Source organism: Zychaea mexicana (assembly GCF_025766255.1).
Source record: "Zychaea mexicana strain RSA 1403 chromosome Unknown BDB00scaffold_11, whole genome shotgun sequence".
In the NCBI taxonomy this organism is placed as follows: Eukaryota; Fungi; Mucoromycota; class Mucoromycetes; order Mucorales; family Lichtheimiaceae; genus Zychaea; species Zychaea mexicana.
This window is the reverse complement of record NW_026516674.1, coordinates 441,788-452,947: the sequence shown is the minus strand read 5'-3', so window position 1 is coordinate 452,947 and position 11,160 is coordinate 441,788. Positions and strand designations below refer to the sequence as shown.

Sequence of the window (11,160 nt, the reverse complement as noted above, 5' to 3'; positions counted from 1 at the left end):
AGTTTTAGCACGACGAGAGAGCTTGTCGTCATTGTTTGATAATAGCTGGTTAAGCAGAGACAATGGCTTTATGCCATTGGTTTTATTGTTAGAAAAAAAAGTTGGCTCGGTTTCATACATCAAAAATGAAGAGGCATCGTATAAAAAGCAGATGATTTGAGAAACTGCTCTACTTTTTCTTTCGATAACTTTTTCTGATAACCGCCTCTCTATTCGAAAGATGGTATATAACATTTTGGGTGCATGTCCCTATGTTTTATTAATGTTCATACTTTATCATCATTTCCAAGACCCGAGAAACCAGCAGGTTCTCGCTGGCATAATAGCCTTTGTTGCTCTTCTCATTTATCTTCCTATACTTTTCTTATTTCGCTTCTTCGTATTATTGCACAGAAACTTCAATATCTTTACCTTTTGTATTGTCACTTACATCCTATGTTACCCCACTCACACCTACACGAATTACACTATCACACTTTCACTTCTCGCATTCACATACACATACATTCTTCCAAACCTGCCTCTCACTTTTACTCGTTCGACTATTTTCTTTTCTCTTTTTGTTCCTGCCGGATTCAAGCCCTATGTTTACATGTGTGTCCTCGGTGCCCTCGGTTATCGATTGTTGGATAAGCTGTACGCTTTCACTAGAACCCGCGTAAAGCTCGATTTAGGAAATGTCAAACACGACACCTTGTATACTCCTGGTGTATCGGAGAAGGAACAACAGCAGCACGGTGAACATCGAGTAAGGATCCAACTTCCTGGATCACCAACAGTGATCTCTCCTGGTTCTCATTCTTCTCAGCCCCATCCTTCTGCTCCTGACGCCCAACGTCATGATGAACATCCCCCACCCACAGCAACTGTGAAACAGAGTTTCGTAAGTATAATGGGGAGATCATTAAAGAATTGGATAAAGCACCTGTTGCTGTCTAGTAAACGCAATTAGAAAGAATTACGCTATATTGCAAACATTGACAGAATATGATTACTGGACGCTAACCATGCCGCTCTTCCTTAACTACCTTAACTATTTTAAATAGGCGTCTTCTTCTGCAGCTTTTGGCCTTAGTATCTTCTTCGACATCGTCCTATTGGTATTGATCATGCAGATAAAACAAGATATTTCAACCATAAAGGTTCACGTGTTTGAAAACATGTGAGAACATCTATTACACCATTATACATACTTTATTATTGTTTAATAAAACAAATTTTACAAGGGAAACACAAACATTCCAAGGACCATAATTGTAGCTGACAAGAACACTAGGGATTTGACATTTTATCTGATCACCTTTGGTGCACTTAAAATCGCACATCGTATCATATACACAGCATCCTAGGTCTTTTTTATATTTATAACAAGATATACAAAAGCAATATGTAGTAATTGATTGCGTCCTGTGGGTACCTGAAGCTCTTTGAAGGTTTAACGAATACGCCAATGGTAAGATTTATGGTTGTAGGGGATTGCATCTTTGGCTGAGAGCATTTTGGCGAATCTTTCCTAAAAAAATTCTGTTGTGATCAACGACTATCCTAGCGTTAAAGGTAAATCAACAGCAGCTTCAGCTTGTACGCTACTAGAATAACAGTAGTTACCAATGCTTAGCGTATGGAAAAAGTGGACAGAAAAAGGACGTTGCGTTGTTTCACCTGATAATCAGCGGTGTAATACCATCTTGATTTTCTTTAAGAAGTCTATATGCTGCCATGATACAATCATCATCATCATTGCCTACTCGTGGCCCCGCGCGATATCACTGGTTACCATGCAACAATTACGCGAGCCACAACAAACAAACATTATTTCTTTTTTTGTAAGACTTCTCGCTATTATGCAACAATCCAGGACCAACCTCACTTCCGCCACGTTCTTTACGATAAGAAACTTGGTTTCTTTTCTTTTGAGGGCATACATACGCTATTCCAGCACCGACGTTTCCGTTGTTCGGCTCCGACAATGATGAGCGACTTACGAGTGACTCGAGCCGAAACGCCCTCCGTTTCAACCCTTTTCCGCTTTTACATCTCGATAGACGGAAAATGTCAGGAGCAAATCAACGAATTAGCATTTTCCCTACGCGCATGTGTGTGTCTTTTTTATATATAAAAACTACCCATTGAATTTCAAAAACAAAGTTTTGTTTTGCTAAAGGCATTAACCCTTTTTGTCTGACTGCTTGATTAGGGCCCTGACGACCATGAAGACCCGACTCAAGGGTGCTCAAACTGGCCATTCGTTGCTTAAGCGTAAAGCCGAAGCTCTCACGAAGCGTTTCCGTACTATCACGCAGCGTATTGACGAGGTATCTTGTTTTTCCAGACGCTTTTTTCGTGCGGATATAAACTGGAATAAATCTAAACGTGCATATTTGTTTATAGCTTAAACGAAAGATGGGCCAAATCATGCAAGCAGCGTCATTTTCGCTTGCCGAAGTTCAATATGCTGCTGGCGATATTAGGTAAAGATATTGGATAAAACATATCTTGAAAAATCTTTCTTTGTACACATGTGTGGTTTCTCTTCTGTGAGAGAGAGGTGTGTAGTCGCGAGGATTAGCTTCGTACTAATCTTATGCGTTCAATTTCCAGTTACCAAATTCAAGAAGCCAGCAAATCGGCGCAGTTACGTGTCCGAGCCAATCAAGAAAACGTATCTGGCGTTATGTTACCCACTTTCGCCATGTATACCGAAGGCAATAATGGTATGTACCTCGCTGTTTTTCTGCTACTGTCACAACTACCTCGAATTTTTTTGCTCAAACTGACATATTATGAAAACCAGCATTCGAGTTTACCGGTTTGGGACGTGGTGGTCAACATATCCAGCGATCCAAAGAAGTTTATAGAAAAGCTGTCGAGACCTTGGTTGAGCTTGCTAGTTTACAAACCGCCTTTGTGATTCTTGACGAGGTCATCAAGGCCACAAATCGTCGTGTCAATGCAATCGAACACGTCATTATTCCTCGCTACGAAAATACCATCAAGTATATCATTTCCGAGCTCGATGAGCAGGACAGAGAAGAATTTTTCAGGTAATTTTCGTATGTGTTTTATCTTTTGCTATCACTTGCTAGTGGAAAACTCAACGGCTGTAATTTAATGTTTTATTAGATTAAAGAAAGTGCAGGGCAAAAAGAAAGAACGTGCTGCTGCCGAGGAAAAACAAAGAGCGATCCAAGCTGCTGCTGCAATGCAGGACGGAGAAGGTAAGATTGCCAGGTATTATAAGGAGGATAGAGAGAATAAGAGCTAATGTATGGTACATAAAACAATCACAGTGCCCGAGTTCCGTACAGCCGATGAAACGGGCCAAATCGATCTGATTGACCAAGGCGATGAGGATATTATCTTCTAGAAGAGAAATAACTGGAGAAAAAACCAAAATAAAGAATAAAGAAGACTGCGAAAGCTTTTGTTTAAGAGTACTGTAAATCAATCAAAACCGGGAGAATCAATGTGTATTGGGCGTCTGACCCGCAGATACGTATTGATGTGGAGGAGGCGGGGGAGGAGGAGCATGATATGCGGCTGACGATGCGAGCATGTTGGAGGATGACGCCGCGTTCCAAGCGTGGTATCCAACCATTTCCTCATTCTGCGGCCGAAACTCTTCAAGGTCATCCGCTGAAGTCTTTTGTACCGCTGGATCTTGTTGTCGCTTTCTTCGCATCAAAAAGAAGGCAAGAGCACCCAGGGCGGCTAGGCCTATCAGAGTTCCTATAATTCCACCAGCAATGGCACCTCCGTTACCGCCGCCGCTACTACTATCGCTGCTGTCACCCGATATTGCTGGTGTGGATGATGATGATGGTGACAACGCTGCGGAAGCAGAAGAGGCCGCATCTGCAGCGCTGTTATCGTTTTGTGCAGTCGGCGTTGACGGTGCCGTTCCTGCTCCTGCAACTGCTGATTGGTCGCTGCTACTGCTACCACTCGCCTGTGCAGAAGGATTTCCTGCACCATCTGTATGGACCATAATATTATATCAATTCACATCACATGCACAGAATAAGTTAGTTTGAATAACCCCATCTAGCCCATCGATGTTTTTTCTGTCAGAGGAAACCCACTTTGCTGGCCCGGTGTTGCTGCAGAAGAAGGCGGTTGTATCGTTGGGTTTTCGGGCTCGTCTTCCCCCGTTGGATCATCTGAAAAAGTGTCGTCGCCTGTAGGATCCCCTAAACCGGCAGAGTCGTCACCTGTTGGATCGCTATCCTCTAAACATTCTGCTGGTAAGCTAGTGCTGCTTTACAGCCTACGAACCCTGCTGTAGTAGCGCAAGACCCTCACCCCTTCCTCTTATATATATCCCTCCTATTTGTTCTCTTCTTCCTCCCTTTCCCTTCATGAGAAAATATAAGACAAAATAAAAACAACAGCAGCACGGCCTGCATGACCACCTTGTTTTTAAGATAACTTGCCTCCAGTATCCACTTGAGCTGATGCAATAGTCCAAGCTGTAGTGCAGAGCAATAGTTCAAGTATGCTGGTCGTGACGGAATCAGAAGCAAAAATTAACATTTTTTCTTTTGAATAATTATTTCAGAAACAGTGTCTCTATTATCTATGATAAGACAAAAAAGCAGAAAAAAAAGGGAAGAAAAAAGAGAAAAAGGAGTGCAGGTGAAGTTTTGCTTATATGATGTTTATATCGAACTAGTGCAGGCTGAGAGAGCGAAAGAGGACACACCAGGGGTGACTGTCGCAATTAGTAAAAGACAACAAACTTGCAGTTTCATAGTGAACTGCTTGATACCATAAAATGACACCACTTAATTACTTCCACTTGTACGAATTATTACTAGTAAATCATGATGTTAAACAACTAATGTAGCAGTCCAGTACGTATTTACAGATACCTCACTTGTAGCTTAGCATCCTACTACTTTGTGTGGCGGTTGATGATCTGTATAATACTTTATAGTCTAAATTTAAGCCTTGCAGCAGAAGCAGCAGCAGCAGATGCGTCCGAGAACAAAAAAACAGCTCCGGTTTGCAGGTTGGTATGCGTACAAAAGTCTTGGATCGACAAGTGCGAGTTTCTTCTTTTTCTCTAGCACCGCTGATCGCTATTAATTTACTACATCCGCTTAACTCCTTAAAAACTAATCCGCGCTGTAATGAAGATCTTTGTCTGATGATAAAAATACATTTGCTTATATACTTTTACGTACGTTTAAGAAAATTGCGATAGTAATAAAAAGTGTTTCTGTATACAGCACAAGAAAAAAGGGTCCGACTATCTCATCATTTACCCACATTTCTATTGTGCACATCTAATAATAATGAAAGAGAGTGTGCATCATCACCATACTAAACTGCATACAGTATAATTTTTTTTCTCAGTATGTAGGTTGCTATGTAACGAGATATGTTGAGCTCGAGGCGGGCGACAACCCACCTAGTTGATCAAATCATTTCCTTGTGAGTATTAATTATCATTCAAGCTGACAAGCTTATCAATATACCTTCTTTTGTACATGAAGCTCTCTTCTAATTTATCTTGTTCTTACTCAGATGAATCCAATATCATATTGAAGACGCGAGATCCTCAAGTACCTGAAGTCTTACAGTACATAGGTACGACGATATAATATAAAAGAAGTAAAAAAGAAATTTAGCTTCCTAATTAGCGGTAAAGTGTAGTTCCTTCTCAGAGCTGAGTGTATCATATATGGCGATTCACCGAGAATTGACAAGAAAGTCTCTTGAGAGATGCTTCATGATACGATTCCCGATAAATGTACTTGCTTTCCTTGAATATTTTCTTCTTATAATTCATCTCAAGAACTACAATAGCGACAAATCTATATATATGCGATATTTATAGCACCTGTTTCCACCAATGGTCAAGCCGGACATTGTTCGCTTTCTGTTTGAGTTGATCTCCTCGATCTATTACATTACCACTTTCATGATAGCAGAAGTAGTCATAAGTATATATACTGTTATGTATTACTTTTACAAATCTCTTTATGCGTGATAGCACCGCACTACTGCGCTTATTTTTTTTATGTTAGAGATTAAACTCAAATTATTGGTGGAGTCAAAAATCTGCAACAAATAAGACGACTATCATTTAGTGGCAATGTGCGACGGACATTTGCATGTGATATCTGCGCCACATCACGACCACCACACCAACATATGCACCTCATGACTTGATAGATCCAACTGAACCCAGCAAAGCTAAGAACTTATCCTTCACACTTTCTTATGCACATACTAACAACTTAAACTTTGTCAATTACTATGTCTATTATGTGTAATCCCACTGACATATTAACTAATCTTCCAAAGCTTTCTTTAAAATTCTACATAACACTGATTACATGATATTTTTGTACGTACAATTATTTCTGCAAGTCATAACGCTGCTGGCTCAAATTATAGATAGATGAAAGAAGAGTATGCTGCATATACTATCCATGCATAAGCGTATCGTAGCTGTTGTCCAATAAAGGCATGATATGCACCAGTATGATAGTAAAAAATATAATAACCGCTTCTTCAATGTTTTTATTTTACCAATACCTCTTTCACATATACCTTCTCTATAAATACAAGGACTACTGATCCCCATATATGTACTTGGGTCATCACAAAAATTGCTTTAGGATATGTAGATCGAGAAAAAATAAATGTCAGCGGAACAAAGCCTCAAGTGGTTTGGCGCAACAGAAGATTCAAGGTACAGTGTTTCCAATAAGCAATGTCGCAGCTAATCAAGATTACCAGTCAGAATTGATATCACAGGCGAGTCAGAATCAATGTCGCCAGCCAGTCAAAATCAATTTCGCATTTTCAGAAATGTTGTCACCTGTGCAACCCATTCTGAGTATTTGAAAAATACGGCCTCTGGCGAATCTTCTTTGGCTTTTTCAGTGGCGAATGAAAAGTCAAAAGATGAAGATACTCGTATGAAGGAGGCAAACACTAAACGAGATTATGTGCGATATACTGTCCGAGATAATGTTAGGTTTTTCGATCTGAAGATTGAAAAGTGCATGAGTGCATCAGCTGTGGCAAAGCAGTTGGGTATACACATTCGAACGGCGCAGAGATGGGCTAAACAGCATAGCATGAGTCCTGGCAACATTTTTGACAGTTGTACTAGAATCGGTCGTAAATGTATTTTAACGGAAGAGCATAAAAGGACTATTATCAATTTCATTGATGCCAATCCGTCTGTTACTGTGGTTGAAGTCACAGAGCATTTTGGATCGATTCAATGATCTTAAGGTTTCACGCAGTACTGTTTATAACTTTATGAAAAGGGAATGCAACCTATCGTTGAAAAAGGCTGATTTTCATTCCATTGAAAGAAACAGTCCAGCAAAAATTGAGGAGCGATACGATTGGGTTTGCAAATGGCAAAATACAGATATGAACTTCATGACGAATTGCGTGTTCCTTGATGAGTCTGCTTTTGACATAAACATGAAACGGTTTAGAGCTTGGTCCACAAATGGGTACTCGTGCTATTGTTACTAGACCTACCACGAGAGCAAATACTACGTCTATATTGGGTGCCATTTCTGCATCAGGTTTGATTGCAGTGGGCGTAAAAAAACCGAGACCTGCGAAGAAGAGAAAGGCTGAAGGATATATCAGCTCAGGAACAGTAACAGGTCACTATATCAGTTCCCTAAAAATGACTCTTGATGAAATGGACAAGTATCCACATATGAAAGGTCATTACATAGTTATGAACAATGCACCTATTCACACACATGAAAATATAAAGAAATATATTGAGTATCGAGGATATAAGTGTGTGTATCTTCCTACTTACTCTCCTGAACTTTACCCCATAGAACAATCTTGGGCAGATGCGAAGAGTAAGGTTAAGCGCCAGAGGTTTTTGCAAGAAGACACTCTAACAAAGAGAACTACGGAAGCTTGCAAAAGCGTAGATAAAAGTCAGTTCAGAGGATTCATTTTACATTCTTACAAATGTTAGGATACATATCAAAACAAAGAACCCATGTAATGATCAACCAATTCATCGAAGCAAATAATGCTGCGAAAAATATCAGGTAAGCAAGCAACAGTAAATACACACTATTAACAACCTTTTGCTATTAGCAATATATATTCGTTTTTATTATAACATCAACCAATTCCAAAAAAAAAACGTTTTGGAATCGAGAAAAAAGAAACGACTTAAAAGTCGCCCTCTCTAAAAAAACCCAAAGGGTTTTTGTCGACACCTTTATTTTTCTGACGTTGTCGACAACAATTACTGATATCTCTGTTGTTGGCAAGATCTGATAGCCAATGAAAAGCCGCCTTTTCCAAAAAAACCAAAAGGTTGTTGTCGACACCTTTATTGTTCTGACGTTGTCGACAACAATTTTGGGCTTGTGGCCTAAGTCCGTTCCAAAGTCTATTCTTTATCCGCACCTACACTTTATGTCGAGCAAACCCGTCTCTAACGAACGCTCCAACATGTCGTCTCTAGACCTTGGTTGCGGCTCTCAAGTAAGTTAAAAGCAAATGCGCGGCTTGTGTCAGGGTTGTTTGGTGTCATTACATTATGCATGATACGGGATGCTTACAAAGCCAAACTAGCAAAATTCCAAATCCAAACTATTGCGGACCGGTGCACACGAAGGACAGAAGCAAAGGGCACGAAACACACTTGCAAGCTCTGGCTTCATCGTGACGGCAAGTTTGACTGCTGGAGAGATTCCTGAGTAAAAAGTCCTACTTTCACAATCTACATCTTTCTTACAGTGTTTGTCGTTGGTTAAGTTTCTCTTGCTGTTTACTTTATCACTTTAAACATATTATTGATAATTTAATACGATCTCATTGAATCCAAGTGATTCTGCTTGAGTTAGCTGCAGTTTTACTTGCCTGCAAAGATGCTTCCCAAGGAGGCTGGATACGAGCCGAGGAACGGCTTTCAAGGGCGATTTCCGATGCATACAACTGCCGGTATTGCTATTCATTGAAAACCACTGCCCGTCGGACGACTGTAGTTGAAGAAAGAAATCATAGCAAGCTGATATCCTGCTAAGAACGATAAAATTTGAGAATGTAACGTCTATGTATCTATAAGCTAGTGATCTCAAAATCATACCGAAACACACAGAGCATGACATAGAGAACAGTCTCTACTATGTTCGATATCTTGCTCTCATTAATAATAACCACTATTGATGATACCATTGATACTTCTAAAAAAGTAAGGAATGATATCATAGGAGAAGCTCCCTAGCTCTTCTTTCAAAAAGCGCTTATCATACCGCAAAACATCAGTACAATTCATAACCATGATATAGAGTGGTTTGATTTTAATTTGAAAGAGCTTGCATTAGCTATAGTTCAGAACAAGTGTATACAGCCGGCGTTCACTGTACGGTGAAATTTTACATATGCACATTTTTGCTTCATTTAACTTTTATGCTTCAGTGATTGTGGGGATGTGGTTTCAGCCGAGCACTTCTGCTCGAGTTTCAATGAAGAACAATGTGTGAGAATTATATTTAGCTTAAACTGTCGCTGCATCCTCGTGGCAAGGTGGATGTCGAGAAGGCAAGACAAGAAGTGTCGCGCTGTTGCTGTCTGTACTATCATATGAAACTTGAGCTTATGAGTATGATACTTGTCAATAGTAATCTTAAAAGCTGGTAGATGTGTAGCTGAGAAAAGTTTGTCGCGTGGAGCTGTAAATAGCGTGCATTTACTATTTGTTATTTATCCATACATGCGCATGGCGTACTTCATCACCATCTTCATTGAAAGAGGGAGTGGGGCAGAACTGCATATCCAACAGAAGCAGTATCGTCTATCCTTGGCTCAAATCGCAAATACTTTCAAACGATTCTCGGGCGGCCAATCAAAATCGACAAAAATTCCCACTCATTTTTTGCCATGGTTATAAAGTCCGGCTATCTCAGCTCAGTTTTTCGCTTCTCTTTCCCTTATCTCCATGCTTTTCTATTTCGCGCAGTCGTAATCGTCATAAACGCGGCCTTAGACCAATCACAGGTAAATTCCTTTATAACCCTGCTTCTGCTGCTTTACACACGCTCACACTTGTGTTTTAGCTTTGAAGAACCGTAGTGGGTTGTTTCAAAGGCCCACCACTTTTTGTATGTGTCGGTAGTGTTTCTGGGCACGTTTGCAGGTTCGACTCCTGGCTTGACACAAAGGTGGGCGCTACGTCGAGGTCTATTGTTCATTTTGGGAGACCATTAGTCGCATCGGCCCCGCGCAAAAGAGCTCGATCACCTTCAGTGGCTATCCTGAACGATCGGGTCCCGCCTTGGACGATACAAGCGTGTCTGTTATAGCCTGGACTTGCCGTACTCTCCGGAGTATGGTGTGCCTGTCAGATAGTCTTGAAATAACGCTTGAGGAATTGAGGGAATAAGGAATTGACGGAAAAGGCATTGGCATTGGTGTCATTCCTGAAGGCTTGCCGGAAGGCTTGCTGGAAGGATTGGCGGTGTAGGTTCCAGCTTCGAGCTGGGACTGAGGCTGTGGTGGACATGGAGGTTGAAAGGTGATTTGTGCCTTTTCTCAACCTCCTTCTTTCTCGTTCATTGTCAAATCAATGGACCAGAGAATTGCCAATGCCTTCTTCTTTTTCTTCAGCTAGACACTTTTTTCACCTTTGTTATTTTTCTTACATTCTTTGAAATAATAAAATAACTCTTCCATCTGTTTCCCTTTACAAATATATCTGTTTTTTAATAGCGTATATCACGCGAGCTTTTGTCGCTTTGATGTAATAGACGTTTGCGATGGCAACCGAGGCATAAGTGACCGCTAAAAGTCGTTGCTATAATAGTATGGCCTGTTCTCGCTGTTGCGCAAGACAAAGTGCTTATCAACGGCGTAGTGATGGGATCGTCACAATTCTTCATTCCCACATGGACTCTGTGACCAAGTTGCCATCGCTGGCTTCACTGGAAAACACTTTGCATAAATCGAAGCGAAGCCCTCCAAGCACGCAATCTCGCGACAGCAGTTCATTAATCTACCTCAGCACTCGATCGGCTACACAGATATTTAGAGCAGTTCCTGGCAGTCTGCGTCGAAGCATACGCGCAACAGGGCAAAGTCGTAAAGGTGTATAGTGATGCCCTATTCTTTGTCGACAACTTTCCCGGCTATTTGAGGACATATGGTATC

At 40.7% G+C, this 11,160-nt stretch overlaps 2 protein-coding genes across 2 annotated transcripts; both read left to right on the top strand.

Moving 5' to 3' along the window:
- Positions 1 to 592: 592 nt before the first annotated feature.
- Positions 593 to 1,166, top strand: BDB00DRAFT_785152 (uncharacterized protein; the record flags this gene model as incomplete). Its single annotated transcript, XM_053120523.1, has 2 exons — positions 593 to 883; positions 1,047 to 1,166. 2 exons carry the CDS (start codon positions 593 to 595, stop codon positions 1,164 to 1,166), a joined length of 411 nt encoding a protein of 136 aa, XP_052983320.1.
- An 839-nt stretch (positions 1,167 to 2,005) lies between these two features.
- BDB00DRAFT_970788 (D subunit of V-type ATPase) lies at positions 2,006 to 3,458 on the top strand. Its single transcript, XM_053129846.1, has 7 exons — positions 2,006 to 2,096; positions 2,198 to 2,315; positions 2,392 to 2,471; positions 2,602 to 2,714; positions 2,795 to 3,044; positions 3,124 to 3,218; positions 3,291 to 3,458. The coding sequence occupies exons 1-7, from the start codon at positions 2,053 to 2,055 to the stop codon at positions 3,365 to 3,367; spliced, it is 777 nt and encodes a 258-aa protein (XP_052983319.1). The 5' UTR covers positions 2,006 to 2,052; the 3' UTR covers positions 3,368 to 3,458.
- The last annotated feature ends 7,702 nt before the right edge of the window (positions 3,459 to 11,160 follow it).

Bases quoted from the DNA above. Each gene is read 5' to 3' on its own strand.
- BDB00DRAFT_970788 (XM_053129846.1), top strand. From the start codon at position 2,053: ATGTCAGGAGCAAATCAACGAATTAGCATTTTCCCTACGCGCAT. The intron at 2,097-2,197 runs GTGTGTGTCTTT...CTGCTTGATTAG, and splicing joins AGCATTTTCCCTACGCGCAT to GGCCCTGACGACCATGAAGA. The intron at 2,316-2,391 runs GTATCTTGTTTT...ATTTGTTTATAG, and splicing joins TCACGCAGCGTATTGACGAG to CTTAAACGAAAGATGGGCCA.